This window comes from Podarcis filfolensis (assembly GCF_964270895.1).
Source record: "Podarcis filfolensis genome assembly, chromosome: 15".
NCBI classification, from domain to species: Eukaryota; Metazoa; Chordata; class Lepidosauria; order Squamata; family Lacertidae; genus Podarcis; species Podarcis filfolensis.
In genome coordinates, this window is record NC_139618.1 from 16,006,111 (window position 1) to 16,023,339 (window position 17,229).

Below are 17,229 nucleotides of genomic sequence, written 5' to 3' on the forward strand. Positions count from 1 at the left end.
ATATATGTGCAAATAAACCATATACAGTCATACCTTGGATCCCAAGCACCTTGCGATTCAAACGTCTTGGCTCCCAAATGCTGCAAACCCGGAAGTGAGTATTCCAGTTTGTGAACGTTCTTTGGAACCCGAACGTCCGACGCAGCTTCTGTGGCTTCCGACTGGCTGCGGGAGCTTCCTGAAGCCAATTGGAAGCCACGCCTTGGTTTCCAAATGTTTTGGAAGTTGAATGGACTTCCGGAACAGATTTCATTTGACTTCCAAGGTACCACTGTATCCCAAAGACAGCACAGCCTCCACCATGGCTCACACCAAGGGGAACACGAACCCCTGGAGTCTCACTGCGCTCAGAAACAGAGGAGGCGTGCCACAGTATGTTATATTCACTGAACAATAAAACTGCTGTTGTGTATATTACTACTGTACTATGGAATTTCCTATTTCGGTGTTTTACAGCTCCTGTTTAGGAAATGTGGTGTTTGTTGTTCCTATTGTTAAAATAATAATAATGAAGATTACAGTGGTACCTCGGGTTAAGTACTTAATTCGTTCCGGAGGTCCGTTCTTAACCTGGAACTGTTCTTAACCTGAAGCACCACTTTAGCTAATGGGGCCTCCCGCTGCCGCCGCGCCGCTCTCATCCTGAAGCAAAGTTCTTAACCCGAGGTAATATTTCTGGGTTAGCAGAGTCTGTAACCTGAAGCGTATGTAACCTGAAGCGTATGTAACCCGAGGTACCACTGTATTTATAATAAAAAAAAATAGAAGGTTAGATTCAACTAGGTTGTTGCATTAGCACAGGCATAGGCAAACTCCGGCCCTCCAGATGTTTGGGAGTGCAATTCCCATCATCCCTAGCTAACAGGACCAGTGGTCAGGGAGGGTGGGAATTGCAGTCCCAAGCATCTGGAGGGCCTGCATTAGCATAAGCCAACATGGTGAGTCCTGCCAGAGCGATAGGACTTACCCCCACCTTCCACAATCCTCTTCCCTTGTGCCCTTCCCAAATCTGCTTGGGAGAGTCAGAAGAACCCCTGGAACAGCACATGGGGGCAAAAAGAGGGGAAGGTGGTGTTGTCTGGCAAGCAGAAATATCTGCACTGATAGAATGGTACCCTTGGCACAACACTGAATCTCAACCACCAACATTTCCAGAGGTTGTAGCAGGCAGCGGAGGTTTCCTTGGAGGTTTTTAAGCAGAGGCTGAATGGTCGTTTGTCAGGGATTCCTTAGCTGTAATTCTTGCGTTGCCTGGGCCGGGGCTAGATGACCTTAGGGTCCCTTCCAATTCTATGAAATGAAAAAACAAATGAGCTAGCATCATCATCATCACCATCATCATCATTTATTTATACTCCGCCCATCTGGCCATTCTGGGAAGCTTCCAACAGAATATTAAAAATAGAAATCAAACATTAAAAACTTCCCTAAACAGGGCTGCCTTCAGATGTCTTCTAAAAGTCAGGTAATTGTTTATTTCCTTGACATCTGATGGGAGGGCGTTCCACAGGGCAGGTGCCACCCTGGAGCATCGAAGAGTCTGCAGGCTCTAGAGTGAAATATGTCCACCCATGTTGGCTGCTGGCCGGGTATTGGGGGCAGAATCGGGTGGCCGGTGGCCGGTGGCTTAAGGTGGGCAGCTCCTCTTCCTAATCCAATTCTACTTGCAGAAATGGAGTAAGACCCACTCCTCTTGCTTCTCTTGAGCAGCCCTCGCTGGATTTAAGAACCTAAGAAGATCCCTGCTGGATTAGCCCAAAACCCATCTGGTCCAGCATCCTGTTCTCGTAGTGGCTAACCAGATGTCTGCGGGAAACCCACAAGCAGGCACTGAGTGCAAGACCTCTCTTCCCTCCTGTGGTTTCCAGCAACTGGTGTTCAGAAACATCACTGCCTCCAGCTGTGGAGGGGGAACATAGCCATCATGGCTAGTAGTGCTCGATAGCCCTTTCCTCCATGAATTTGTCAGTGCTCTTTTAAAGCCATCCAAGCTAACAACCATCACTGCCTCCTACAGAAATGAGTTTCATAGTTTAACAATGCACTGCTATTTCTTTTTTTAAAAAAATGAAATTTATTAAATTTCCACAAATTTCACATATAATTCCAATACGTAATATTTTTTTCTTTTGTTTTATCAACTTCCCATGCTGCACCCTACTTTCTCTCTCTTATATTATAATCACGATATATATATTTTATCCAGTTTTACAATTTTATATTCATCACTATAACATTATCTCAAGAAAAAAGAAAAATATGATTCCCCAAGTCCCCCCCCCCGACTTCCCTCATCTTCCCCTTCTGGGGTGTTACATTATTTGTTGTATTCTGCATGTGTGTACACTACAGTGGCACCTCAGGTTACATAGGCTTCAGGTTACATAGGCTTCAGGTTACAGACTCCGCTAACCCAAAAACAGTACCTCGGGTTAAGAACTTTGCTTCAGGATGAGAACAGAAATTGTGCTCCAGTGGTGCAGCAGCAGCAGGAGGCCCCATTAGCTAAAGTGGTGCTTCAGGTTAAGAACAGTTTCAGGTTAAGAACGGACCTCCGGAACGAATTAAGTACTTAACCCGAGGTACCACTGTATTAAATCTTGTTACATTGTTATCCTCCATATTTAAATTCAATAAAGTGGTGAAGGTTTATTCAAATCCTGCCAATGAGTCCATTTCTTTTTGTTGTTTCTGCAGATAGATTGCAAAAGGTTCGCATTCCTTTTTAAAGTCACTGTTGTCTTTTTCATGTAGTTTGTCTGTTAACTTTGCTAACTCTGCATAATCCATCAGTTTTTCTTGCCATTGTTCTTTTGTTGGCATTTCTCCAGACTTCCAATTTTGAGCTATTAAAATTCTTGACGCGGTTGTCACATACATAAATAATTTGCATTTCCCTTTCACTAATTCTTGACCTATCGTTCAAGGTCAAGGTTACGTTAGGTTAGGACGATACAATAATTTCTAATTCTTTCTGTTGCTTATAGTTCAAATCCTGCTCACGGGTTCCTTATACTATAATATTTATTTAAATAATCCGAAAAAGGTTTCCATTCTTCAGTGAAACAAGCATCATTAAGTTCTCTTATTTTAGCTGGTAACTTTGCTGATTCAGTCCATCACTTTCTTTATTCATTCTTCTTTAGTGGAAACCTCTTCATCCTTCAGTTTCGGGGTGGGGTTGGGGAGAATCCTTGCAGCTGAAGTTATATACATAAATAACTTAACTATCTTCTTTGGAATTTCTGTCCCTATAACCCCTAGCAGAAAATCTTCTCAGTGTGCTGTTATTTCTTGTGCATCTGCAAGAACAAAAAAAGCCCCTACTGCTGCCTCCCTCTTGGAAATGTTCCACAGATTGCTGTGCTCGTTCTCATCCCTCTGAGATCTGGTGCTGAAAACTTTCCTGTTGGAACCGAAACACTTCCTTGCCTTCTCTTCCTGAGCAGATGCACCCACCTGCAGGACCAGCAGGGGATTGCAGAATCTCTTTTTCACTTCCTCTTCCCTCCCCCGCTGGCTAATTTGGACGCTTCTCCAGAGTAAGCAAAATTGGGGCTGGAATTTCGTCACTCCTGAGTGATTCGCCTTCCAAGGAACCCCCATCTGCCTGTATAAAGAGAAGAAGGGGAAACTCATGGAGCTCATTCTGGAGCAACCGAGAGCTTGGACCTTGACTGCTTCTGCACCCTCAGCTTTGAGCAACAAGCCTCCTCTTCCATTCCACAAGCAAAAATGAAGAGCTTCATTGCTGCCTTTGCTTTCCTGCTGACCATCACTACCCTCCTCTTCTCCCAGGCTCAGTCTCATATAGGTAAGTCCCACTTTCCTTCTTCACAGCATCACTGCCAAAGGCATCTCAAGCCTTGGGGACCATAGTCCGCACCACCATCTTATTCCAAGGCTGTCCTGCACTCCTGGCTGCTCCTGCTACCGCAGGAGCTGGGCCAAGCAGGAGAGGGCTATCGGTGGCCACCAGCCATGGTGGCTACGCTCTGCCTCTGTGGTTGGAGACAGCGGCACTTCTGAAGTTGATGGAACCCACGGGAAGGGAGTGTGCTTGGGTCCCACTAGTGGGCTTCCTATTGGGGCATCTGGTTGGCCATTGTGCGAAGAGGATGCTGGACTATATGGGCTACTGGCCTGATGCAGCAAGGTGCTTCAGATGTTATTTTAAAACTCCTTTCCACTGGAGCCTATGATGGCCACCAACCTGGAGGACTTTAGAAGAGCATTAGTTCAATTCATGGAGGATAGCATGGCTCCTCTTATATTCTTTAGGGGGAGCACAGTGAAGGCGGGATGGTCCCCTCCCAAGGGTTTGCTTGGGAGGAGAGCAGGGCCCCACTGCAACCCTCCCCAAGGCACCTCTGTTGGCCAGAGAGAGAGTCCCAGGTTCACTCCCCAGCATCTCCAGGTAGGGCTGGGAATGCCCCACATCTGACACCACACTGAGCCACTGCCAGTCATTGCAGACCATAGTGAGCTAGATGGGTTGACTTGCTGAAAGGTAGCCTCTTATGTGCCTATGAAATTAGCCCTCTAAGATTTCAGCACTCATCACTGTGGATAGTTTTAGGGAAAGAACAGTAACTCAATGCCAGAGCATCTGCTTTGAATGCAGGTCTCGTGTTCAATCCCAGCCACATCTCTAGGTTAGGCTGGGTTAGGCGTGAAATCCCGAACAGCTGCTGCTGCCAGTCTGTGTAGTCAATATTGGCTTACATGGACCAATGGTCAGACTTGGTATAAAGTAGCTTCCTATATTTAATAACAGTCCTTGATTCAGAATCCTTGGGACTAGAATCTTACTTTGGGGGAAGAAGCTCAGTGACAGAGCAACTGCCTTGAATGTAGAAGATCTCAGGTCCAATCCCCTGTGGAGTCAAATCAAGACTGCAGGAAGCAGAAGTCATTTGTTCACTCCCTTCCGCTCTTCTCTCCCACAGACTCAGGCTACTGCTGTAAGAAATACGTTATGAGGCCCATACCACTCAGACTCCTGGCGTCTTATGACTATGCAAGCAGCAAGTGCTCCCTGCCAGCTGTCGTGTAAGTATGAAAAACTCTGAAAACAATTCGTGGGTGATCAGCCAAGCTACAAACTATTAGCAATCGCTGCAGAGGCCAAAGCCCCTTTGCAATTCCATACCAGATCAGGGGGCTTCAGGGAATCGCCTCTCCATCCTGGAAGTGACCTGGTGGCCTTAGGGAAGCCTCAGCTCCTGACCCCAACTCTGAGGAGGTGCAGGTGGGAGAGCGAGTCAACAGCTTCCCAGGGGAGGGAGAGGCTCTGGAGGGTGAATGCCAGGGATGCCCTCCTCTTCCCCACCCCCAGGCCAAAGCCGGGATGCCTTTCTCCATGTAGCTCTGGGACAGAGCACCTGTTTGCCTATAGATGGTCCCAGGTACAGTCCCAGGTGGGGCTGGGATATAAAGGTAAAGGGACCCCTGACCATTAGGTCTAGTCGTGACCGACTCTGGGGTTGCGGCGCTCATCTCGCTTTATTGGCTAAGGGAGCTGGCATACAGCTTCCGGGTCATGCGGCCAGCATGACTAAGCCGCTTCTGGCGAACCAGAGCAGCGCACGGAAACGCCGTTTACCTTCCCGCCGGAGTGGTACCTATTTATCTACTTGCACTTTGACGTGCTTTCGAACTGTTGGGTTGGCAGGAGCAGGGACCAAGCAATGGGAGTTCACCCCGTCACGGGGATTCGAACCGCCGACCTTCTGATCAGCAAGTTCTAGGCTCTGTGGTTTAACCCACAGCGCCACCCACGTCAGTCCTTCCCAAAACTTCACAGAGCCACTGCTGCCAGTCAGTGTAGACAGTGCAGAGCTTCTGACGCTCTGGCTGGCTGGGCACTAAACAGGCATTTCTCTCTTTGCAGATTTACCACGAAAGCGAATAGGCGGCAGTGTGCAGACCCCAGTGCCGCATGGACCCAGGAACGTATCCAAAGTCTCTCCCAAACACTGACAACACCCAGCAAGGAATGAGAAAACCAAGTGCACGAAAGCCTTGCCGTGTGCGGAACACGCACAGCCACCCACACCCACCCATGTGACAGTTGCACTTTAATAGAATGTATTTTATTTTATTTATGTCAGCATATTTTAAGCAGTTCCGTGTTTTTGTATTATTGTTTTCCACAAGGGAAGTGAGATAGTCTAAAGGTTTTTTCTGTAAAGCGTCACTACAAACACCTTTCATGTGAATAAACCTCAGGGCAAAAATGGAATCCTTCTGGGCCTCAGACTGGTTCATTCTGGTTCGTCGTCGTCCCCCATCCTGCTCTCAAGGGTTCAGCTTCGTTCTGTAGCTTAATTGGGGAGGAGGCAAGAAAAGCGGCTCATTGGGTTTCTCTGAGTTTCTCATTCTTTCCAACTTGGAAGTTCCATTTTCTACATTTCTGCATCAATTTTTCTTTTAAAAGCCTGTGCAAAAACCCACATCAATTTCCACATATATTTCCCCTGGTGTATCCACATTTGTACGCAATTTTGCCAAATATATACATTCTGGGCAAGGAATTTTCCCCAATATAATTTTATGTTGTGACATGCACCCCAGTTTCTGAGCAGTGAGAGACTCCAGGGTTCCCTGCACTTTCCTGGGGTTCAGCACTTCGCCTGCTGAAAACAACGCCATCATTAAGAAGCAGAGGTTCTCCTGTTAATTAGAGCTTAATTGGAGTAAAGTACAGGTGTGTGCTAGAAGAGATGAGATCACAAACTGCGGAGCAAACCAACTGCAAGGACTTTAAGATTTGTACTTGAGATAAGACTTCATTCGGTTTAAAAAGACAGGGGAGGGGAGCCTACGGTTTCTTTATTTAAAGTTTTCTTCTCTACATTTATGATTCGGCAACCTTCCTCTGAATGTTAGTTCAGATTATATTTGTACAAGTGGGGATGGAAGAAATTGGATTATAAATATGGAATATGACATCAAATGGAACCATGTGTGTAAAAAAAAGGGAAAAGGGAGGGAAGCTCTATTTTGCAAAAGGTTTATGATGGAAACTTAGAGCTGACTCTTCCCCATCTTCTATTATTTATGAAGTGAACTGAATAACGCTAAGAGGGCTTGGATTTTAATTTAATTGGAAGTATAATTGCTCATATATCTTTAGTTGGAAGGAAGGATGAAAGGAGTCTGTGAAATGCCAAGGAACTGATAAGGTTCTTTATTGAGTCATCTGCAGTTCAACAGACCACTCTCTTTCCAGGCTGAGGAAAAATGGTGACAACAGGTAATATTTACTGGGATAGAGTGACTTTTGCAGTTGTTGTTAAAGCTGCAGATGGAGCGATGGAGAAATTTCTGGATCAGCAATGGGATATCAGTTTCGCCCAAGGCATGAGGGATAACAGCAACAACCAGGGGGGAAGAAAGACATAATATCTTACAAGGACAGGAAGAAACAACATGGACAGAATAATTGCCACACACAGGAAAAATAAGGATATACTGTAGTTTGAGCTCCTCACTTATAGTTTTATAAATCATTTAATGTGTCAACACGAATAGAAGTTATTAATATTGCAGTTGTATGAGGGATTATTATTATGACTGGAATGTAATTGAAATCAATAAGATTTTGGAATGCAGAAATAAAGAAAACCATCAAATCTAGCAAGTGTGGGAGCCACTTTAACTAAATTTTATAATTCGGTATTTGAATGATTGGTATTAATATATTATAAATTGGTATTGTTATAATGAGGCTATTATTGGACTGTAATTGAAAACTAATAAAAATAATCGCAAAATCTTGGGAGGGGGTGGGAATCCTTGTTCAAATAGGTTTGACAACAAGAAGGAAATACCGTATTTTTCCGTGTATAAAACTAGGTTTTTTAACAAAAAAAATAGGTTTAAAATTGGGGCTCATCTTATACACGGGCAGTGCTAAGGGGTGTTTTCTTAATTTGGACTCCCCAAAAATAGGGGGCATCTTATACATGGGGGCATCTTATACATGGAAGAATATGGTAACTTTGGGAGGAAACTAGAACTGTCTGGGACTGAATAACTTCAAAAAAGGCTAATGTAAATCTAAGCTGCATCAACAGAAGTATAATTTCCTATCACTCTATTCTGCCTTGGTCAGACCACACCTGACCCCCACCTGTGTGGGGCACCACAGTTTAAGAAGGATATTGACAAGGCAAGAGGTATGTAGAGAAGGGTGACCAAGATGACTAAGGGCATGGAAACCAAGCATTATGGGGGATGGTTGGGAAAGCTGGGGATGTTCAGCCTGTAGAAGAAGGTTGAGAGGTGACATGAGAGTCTTCTTAAAATATCTGAAGGGCTGTCACCTGAGCAATGGAGCAAGCTTGCTTTCTACTTCCCTGGAGGATACAACTTAAATCAATGGATTCAAATTCAGTTGCTACCCACCCATAACCCTAAAATGGCCTGAACTTTCTCTGGACCTTCTTCCAGTTCTCCTATGTTTGCCCTCACAGGTCCTCAGCCCTTCCCTGATGCTTTGGAAGCATCTGAGCTCTTTACCCAGAAATGGGCCTGGCCCAAGAAAACACCCTTGTCAGTCAAAATATGCCATGAATGATGGGCCTCAAGATACGTCCACATCCTATCTTGGGCGTCAACCCCTCACTATCTCCCTTGCTTTTGGGTAGAGTGGAAACTGTTTTGAAATTATCCTTGACAATTTTCCTATAAAAGGAGACCAGGGGGGACCTCAAGGTATTGAGAGTCAAGGTGTCCCTGAGTCCTCTCTCCACCTCCACCTGCCATGAAGTTCTCTGCAACTGCCCTCACCTTCCTCCTACTTGTGCTTGCCTTTGCCCTGGCCGCTGCTAGCCAATGTGAGTCTACCCTTCTCTTCTCTTACATGTTTGTGATTCAGTAGATTTATACCCACTTTTGATTGATTTCAAGACAGCAATGTAATGACAATATAATTACTTGTTTCATACCCTACATGGAGAAACTTTCAGTCATTTGCCCATCTGATGGAGGGAGCCAGAGGGGCCTTCCCCCCAGCTCTGTAGCCCCAGAGCAAGTGGTCCTCAGGACTGAAGTGGTGCAGGAACCAGACTGAGTCTCTCCACTCAGACAGGCCTTGCGTCTCCTCAGTAGGAGGTAATAGCAGGCAAAATCAAGGGCATTTCCAAATGTAGAGCTGAAATGCTGGCTCCCCCAAAAGTGCCAATCTCACCTATGAGAAGGTGCCACAATGAGACCTCGTGTGACAACTCCTTTGTGTTGCTCAGCAAAAAAGTCACTCCTAAGAAATTCTCACTCAAGTCACAGACTAGCAATGAAAAGTTTCACAGGGCAAAATTTCCCATATCCTTAGCAATGGGGTGGTGGGCAGTTAAAAGGGAGAGCAACCTATATTGAGCCGTCATTCATTTCTCTCTGTCAGGGGAAGACACCAAGGAGGTCCAGGATGACGCTCGTGATAGTAAGTCTTCCTTGTCCTCTCTCCGCAACCACACTCAAAGAGGAAGCAGGTGACAAATTTGCATTGACCGTTCCTTCTCTACTCACTGTCATGGGGGTACTACTTGCACAACAGTTTCAACCAAAGGTGGCCACAATTCTCTCTAAATGAATCTGTGAGGGGCATCAGGAAAGGGGCAAAGAGCAGGCAAGAAAACAAGCCCCCTTGTTTTGTGCCACATATCTCTATGGGATCAAATTTCAGCACTTTAGTATTGTAATAGATTTTTTTTGGGGGGGAGACTAAACCTTGGAAATTAATAAATAGTAGGATTTCGATTATTTTGAGCACTGAAGCGAAGATTGGAGTCCAGTGGAAAAGTACAGGCTAAGCTTTCTTTCCATGCCAGGGTCTTGCATGGAATAGAGGTATTAACATGACAAAAGGGGGTTGATGACCCATCTAAGAGGAATCTTGGGCCTGGGCAGGCAGAGGTTGCCATGCTGATGGGGTGTGTGTTTGAGGTGTCAGGAAAAGAGAGTCTTTAGAGCAAGGTGTGCTGGAAGGAAGACGGGGAAGAAAAAGACTGGGATCCATATTGGGCAGGCTGGCTGAAGGGGTCAGCACAGAACCTCTAGTTCTTCTTTGTGATGAATCTGCAAGAGGAAAAACATCTGCTTTGGGGCAAATTCATCAGAAGCCTGATAAAAGGCAGCTCTCCAGTTGCTTCAAATATTTAATGGGGGGACCAGAGGGACCTCAGCCCCTAGGCGTTGGCTCTTATGCACTCCAGGAACAAAAAGGGAACACTGCCCCCATAATGCTGCGTCATACAGCACAGCAACGCAGACGTTCTATTTTTGAGCAAGAGAAAGAGTGTATGTTTGTGCCTAGGAAGGAAGTAGCATCTCTTTCAAGAGACATAAACCACTCCTTCCTTATCCAAATGATTCATGGTGCCCTGACCCCTTGCCTAGCTGAGGTGGCTCTGGGGGTAACCGGGGGACAGTTGAGGCCAGCATTGAGTGAGACTGAGTCAGGAGGTGTTGTGGCAACCTAGAGGTGGATGCAAGGAACAAGGGGTGGTCCAGCAGATGACACAAGCCAGCTGCTTCCATAGGAACATAACAGAAGGGTGTGAAAAGAGTATGCAGCGCAACCGTCCCGTTTTAAGTGGGATGTCCCAGATTGACAGAAGCTGCCCTGGCTTCTGATCCCCATCTTGGATGTCCCATTTTGGCTCCTGTGCTCTGGCTGTGGAGCAGAAGGTGGCTGTTTCTTTGTCCCACACTGTGGCCCAAGTCAGTTGACTCACACCAGTGCATGGGACCAAAATAAATGGAAGCAAAACCTACCTTGCCCCCACGCGTCACCACTCTTCCTCCTCCTTCCATCGCAGAACTTATGGAAGCCAGCTTCTGGAAGTACCAGCAGAGGTGGACGAGGCGGTGGAAGCCATGGAGGGGGCAGAGGAGGAGGAGGCAGACAATGGCACAAGGGGGGGCAGCAGCTGGCAAGCGAAAGAGGAGGCAGGGAGGAGGTGAGGGGGCAGGCAGTGGGGCAGCAGGATGGTGTGTAGAGGTGAACCAATTTGCCCTCCCAAAATGTTGGAGGGTATGAAAGAGCACCGGCTGGATGAGGCCAACAGCCAGTGGCGTAGCGTGGGTTGTCAGCACCCGGGGCAAGGCAAGTAATTTGCGCCCCCTAACCCGTGGATTTGCGCCCCCTAACCCGTGGATTTGCGCCCCCTAACCCATGGATTTGCCCTAACCCCAGATGTTGCGCCCGGTGCGGCCCGCCCCCCCTGCACCCCCCACGCTACGCCACTGCCAACAGCCCAGCTAGTCCTGCATCATGTCCTTACAGTGACCAACCAGAGGCCTGTGGGAACTTGCAAGCAGGAATCGAGGGCAAAAGCCCTCTCCTCCAATGTGGGTCCAGGAACTAGATACATTTCAGTTTAGGTTTAGGCCTGGTTTTGGCACAGAAACTGCTTGGGTCACCCTAAATGATGACCTGTGCCATTACAGTGGTACCTCGGGTTACAGACGCTTCGGGTTACAGACTTTTCAGGTTACAGACGCAGCTAACCCAGAAATAGTACATCGGGTTAAGAACTTTGCTTCAAGATGAGAACAGAAATCGTGCTCTGGCGGCGCGGTGGCAGCAGGAGGCCCCATTAGCTAAAGTGGTGCTTCAGGTTAAGAACAGTTTCAGGTTAAGAACAGACCTCCAGAACAAATTAAGTTCTTAACCCGAGGTACCACTGTAATTCTCTTTGACCTCTCAGTGACCTGGAGCAGCTGTCCAAGTTAAGAGTGGGTGGCATCCTCACTTAGTTGTAGTTCTTGTATCCTAGCTCATTCATCCTGATGAGGAACCTGAAGTGGTCAGCTAAGGTCACTGTCTCACAAAGAAACCTGTCTGACTAGTTCAGCAACTTCTTCTGTTAATCTCCAACCCACTGTGAGTGCCAGACCCCAAGAATTGGAAGCGACTTGGAGCATCATCCAGGCTAACCCCTAAAACCTACAATGTTACTATTAGGACTATTAGGTTACTATCATTATCAACCCACACTTAACCATAAGGTTAAGGGCAGGTTACATCATTAAAACACAACCTTAATTTTTTTTTTAAGCAACCTACAACTATAAAAATAAGATGGGTCCTAAAACTATGCATATCTTAAGTGTTAATAGCAAGGGTAAAGAAGTGGGTCTTCAGCATCCTCTGAAAGCTGTACAATGAAGATGCCAGATGCACCTCTGTGGGGAGGGAGTTCCACAACTTAGGGGCTGCTGTAGAGAAGGCCCTGCCACCACTCCAAACCTCTGAGAGTGGAGGAACTACCCCTTTGCCAATTGCAACACCCAAGATAGCCTGTAGGGAAGGAGGCAACTTTTCAAATATTTGAGGACTAAGTCCTTTAGGGCTTTAAACACTAGCATGAGCCCCTTGAATTGGACCCAGAATCTGGCACCAGTGAAGCTATTTTAGAACAGGGGTTTGTATGAGATCTAAATAGAACCCCCGCCAGTAAACTGGCTGCTGCACATAGAGCGCATTACAAAAATCCAGCCTGAAAGTTATCAGAGCATGGTCAAGTCATCTCTCTCCAAAGAGGTCCTTAGCTGGTGGATGGATTCTACATCTGCTGACGTGACACATAAACCAGCTATCTACTTCTGAAGCATCTGAACTGTTTACACAGAAATTGGCAGGTTTGGTCAGAAAGTGAATCTGCTGCAGCAGCAGGTTTGGTCAACAAATCGGCTCTTATCAGCCTCCTTATCAACAAAAGGATGCCACAGATGATAAACTCCTGCCTCCCAATCTTGGGTATCAACCCCTCGCTATCTCCTTTGGCATCAGCTGGGGGGGGAGCTGCGATGCTTCTGACAAAGCCATTGTCTCATGACATCAGCTCTGCATTCTAGATTTTGGGTAGCCAGAATCCTTTATAAAAAGAAATCTGGGGGAGCCTCAGGTACCCAGGACTGAATAAACGAAGAAGTCTGGAAAGTGTCTCTCCGTCTTCACCTGCCATGAAGCTCTCTTTGGCTGCTCTCGTCTTCCTCCTCCTTGTGGCCACCTTTGCCCTGGCTGATGCCTCTTCAGGTGAGTCAAGGGTGACTATCCATCCTCCTCTCCTCTCCTCTTCTGGGGCACAGGCTGTAGGTCAGCGGAAAAGCACCTGCTTTGCTTGCCATAGGTTTCAGGTGTGACTCCAGCATTTCCAGGTAAGGCTGGTAAAGGACTCGCTACCTGAAGACCTGGGGAGCAAATGCTCTCCAGTGAATGATGCTAGTAAGAGAGATGGACCAGGGCTCTGACTCAAGATAGGGCAGCATCCTGTGTGCCTGAGATTTAGACCCTGCTTTACAGCTGAAAGATGGGCAGGATGGCTTTCATCATTAGAGTGTAATAATTATAGAGAGGGGCTGGTGGGGAGGGGTGGGGGAGAAAGTTGCTGGAAACCACAGGAGGGGAGAGTGCTCTTTTGCTGAAATCCTGCTGGCTGGTTTACCATAGGAACTGTTCCTTCACTGTGCGACCAGGATGCTGGACTAGGTGAACCATTGGCCTGATCCAGCAGGCTACTTTTATTAGAGGGAGATGATAGATAGATAGATGATGATGATAGATAGATGATAGATAGATAGATTTGTACAATACTTAGAGAGTTAAAAAATATTTAAGTGCTTTATAACTAGGATAGGGCCTAGCAATGGGTGATGATTCAGTCACATTCCCTCTTTCTTTGTTCCCCGTTTTTCCAATTGTCAGGTCTGTTTTCTGAATTTCCACATTGTTTCCCCGTTCTCTTATTTAAAAGCTCTCATAAAAATTCATCAGCTTTTTAGAGAAAGCTCCGAATATACACATTTTTGCACAGTGTGTGCTCCGTAATGGGGCCAGAGGGGGTTTCTCTTTGGCTCTGTGGCGCCAGGGTGACGGGTTCTCAGAGCTGAAGTGGCACAGGCCCCAGAGTGAGTCTGCCCACCCAGACTGGTCTCTGGATCTCCTTACAAGGAGATACACAAAGTGTATTGAATTTGCAACCTTCTGAAAATTAAAAATTAAAATTAAGAAAGGAAAAAAGAAATGTCTCACCCAAGTCACAGGCTAGCAATGAAAGTTCCACAGGGCAAAGAATCCCATATCCTTGGCAATGGGATGGTGGATGGTTGAAAGGGAGAGCAACCTATAGTGAGTTGCCATTCATTTCTCTCCATCAGGGGAAGACACCAAGGAGACCCAGGATGAAGGTCGTGATGGTAAGTTTTCCTTGTCCTCCCTCCTCAACCATACTCAAAGAGGAAGCTGGTGCCAGATTCACATGGGCAGTTCCTTCTCTACTCTGTCCTAAGGATGCTGTTCAGACAGCCGTTTCATAGAATCATAAAACTGTAAAGTTGGAAGGCACCCCAAAGGTCCTCTAGTCCACCCCCTGTCATTCAGCAATCACAACTACAGCACCCCTGACAGGTGGCCATCCAACATCTGCTTAGAAAGCTCAATTGAAGGGGATTCCACCCCTTCCAAGGGAGCCTGTTCCACTGTTGAATGACTCTTACCCTCAGAAAGTTCTTCCTAACATTGAGTCGGAATCTCCTTTCCTGTTTTTTGAATTCATTGGTTTGGGTCCTCCTCTCTGGAGCAGCAGGAAAAGAAAGCATGCTCCATCTTCCATGTGACAGTCCTATCAGCATATTTCAGGCCTCAGTTTTTAAGGCTGCCCCTGCTGCCCCAGGCTGAGCCTGTTGTGTGGGAGGGAACATCCATTGCAGGGAGATTCAGGCTCCTTTCAGTTCAGGTGGATGGGGAGTGAAGGAGGTCTATTCCAGCCCTCCCCAGTGAACCTCCCTTGATCGGAAGGAGAATGAACACTTCCCCTCTCCAGGAGAGGCTGGGACCTCCCAGAGCCTCTGTGAAAACTATCCCCCTTTCACGTTCCATGGTACAGAAGCCACTAAACTGTTCCAATCCTCACCTCTCCTTCACAGGCTCAAGCCACTGCTGCATGAAATATGCAAAGAGACCCATTCCACTCAAGCTCTTGGTTAGCTATGAGTATGCAGGCAGTACCTGCCCCCTGCCGGCTATCATGTAAGTAGCAGCAAGTTTATTTTTTATTATTTTTTTTAATAATAATAAAAAAAACAGAAACATCTGAACGTTCTGCATGTTCCAAAGTAACAAAGGGTTTTCTTTCTTTTCAATTGTTTGGCTCATCACTGAATTGCAGCCAACTTCATGTACTTGGCTAATGATCTGTACAAATCCAGCCCACCAGCAATTCTCTTGAGTTAAGGTCCACCCGGGTCACATCCACCCCATTCATTGAAAAGACATCGGTGCCACTTAAAGAAAGACTCTTGAGAAGTGACGTTTATCCCTTGCAGAACTACAGTTCCCAGGACACTTAAGAAATCACAACTCCCAGGATTCCTTGGGGCAGAGCCAAAACTGTGAAAGTGGTATTAAGAGTGCTTTAAGGGTATGAAGTGTGTGAGAGCAGAGTCATTCGTAAGTCTTCTAGCTGTCAGAAGGTCCCTGGATGGAATCTCCTCTCTGCCCTGGGTTGGACAAGTTGCCTTAAGCCCCTCAACTCTGATTGGATTATGTTAACCATATTTATATTATAACTCTCTATGGAGCGCAAGGTGGTGTATATGTGGCTCTCCTGTCCCCATATCATCTTCACAACAATCCTGTGAGGTAGGTTAGGAGACTATACTAGACTCAAGATAACTCATAGAGCTTCATGTTATGTGGGTATTTGAACCCTTGACCCTGGGTCCTAGAGGGTGAATGTCAGGACTAGACCTCAACACCACCCCAGTCAATCCCAAGTCAGAGAACAACCTTTTGCCCGGCCTTGACCAGCTTGGAACTAAACAGACATTTCACCTTTTGCAGATTCATCACAAAGGGGAATAAAAGGATCTGCACTAACCCCGATGATCGGTGGGTCAAGGATCTCATCCGCAAACTGCCCCCACCATAGAGACAACATCCCTCCCCTTCCTTCTCCACAGGAAGAAAAGAGAGTCCAGGGCTCAAGCTGCTTTGAATGCTGGGCGGGGGAAAGCCATGCAAAAAGTGAAGCAATATGATTAAAGGGAGTGATGCTGATCATGTGTTGAGTGCCTCTCATTTATAGCCTTGCAACTGAAAATGTACATTCCCAACCCTTTCGTCCTGGCCAAAGGCTGAGGTGGGGACCTGGGCTGGGCCGGGGTGGTGGTGGCTCTCAACATTTCACCTCATATCTCATATTGAACAGGGGCAGCCAACATGGTATCCTACAGAAGTCATTGGACTACAACTCCCATCATCCACCTTGACCATTGACCATGATGGCTAGAAGTTGATGGGAGTTGTAGTCCAACAACAGCTGCCTTTCCTTTCCAAAGAAAGCTGGGAATCTGGCCAATAGATGGTGGAACTGAGCACAGGAGCCAGGGCTAGGACCTAGGTAAAATCCAGCTGCCAAGGCAACATAACAACCCAAACCTGGAATGGTATTCCCTCCTTCATGGGCCTAGGACTGCAGGCCCCTCCTCAAATCTGGCCAGGCTAGCATGGGTGGAAGGGGAAGCTCACTTTTTCACCCAGGTTCTCCCAGCCTATACATATTAGGATGTTTCTAGTCATCAGCAAAATTCCAACCAGTCCTGACTGGGCAGGGCAGAGGAGGCATTCAGTCCTCCATCTCTCAAAGCTCGGGGGGGGGTGTCTGATAGCAGACAACTCTCCCATCCCAGAGAAGGAGCCTTCAAATGATTTATACCTTCTGATGCTGAGCAGAGTCACAAAAGTTTGTGGCAAATGTATGTGTGTGTAAACTTCTGTTTTATTTTGGTGTTTAGGATATGTGTTTCTGTGTAGTGCGCCCCTCCCACTCCTCTCCCAGCTCTCATAGCTGATTGCAACTATTTGAATCACTCCCCCTGCCCCTGAATAGCCAGAAACAGGGGAGGCAATAGAAGAGGAGGGGGTTATTGCTGCCATGGCCTGCTCACAGGCTTTCCATAAGCCACTGGTTGAGACATGTGTTCTGGTCTAAGTGAGACCCCCTATGGCCTGATCCAGCAGCCAGGTTTTTCTTACATTCACACTGTAAAACAAGAGTTTGATATTCTCAAGGAGGAGCCCCTGCCCTAACCCTTCCTACTGCATCCTGGACCAGCCAAAGTTTCTGGACACCCTTCAGAAGGCAGCCCCATGTGGGCCATATTGCAGCAATTCAACCGTGGGCTTTGTCAGGACCAGTTCTGGCTTTCCCAGGCACAGGT

The 17,229-nt window shown here is 46.8% G+C and overlaps 2 protein-coding genes across 2 annotated transcripts; both read left to right on the top strand.

The window, feature by feature from the left end:
- Window positions 1–3,602: 3,602 nt before the first annotated feature.
- On the top strand, window positions 3,603–6,244 carry LOC310750705 (C-C motif chemokine 5-like). Its single transcript, XM_083589219.1, has 3 exons — window positions 3,603–3,814; window positions 4,950–5,052; window positions 5,894–6,244. Exons 1-3 carry the CDS (start codon window positions 3,736–3,738, stop codon window positions 6,000–6,002), a joined length of 291 nt encoding a protein of 96 aa, XP_083445345.1. The 5' UTR covers window positions 3,603–3,735; the 3' UTR covers window positions 6,003–6,244.
- Window positions 6,245–12,812: 6,568 nt separating this feature from the next.
- On the top strand, window positions 12,813–16,069 carry LOC310749915 (C-C motif chemokine 5-like). The gene is made up of 4 exons (XM_083587233.1): window positions 12,813–13,045; window positions 14,167–14,205; window positions 14,935–15,037; window positions 15,851–16,069. Exons 1-4 carry the CDS (start codon window positions 12,973–12,975, stop codon window positions 15,936–15,938), a joined length of 303 nt encoding a protein of 100 aa, XP_083443359.1. The 5' UTR covers window positions 12,813–12,972; the 3' UTR covers window positions 15,939–16,069.
- The last annotated feature ends 1,160 nt before the right edge of the window (window positions 16,070–17,229 follow it).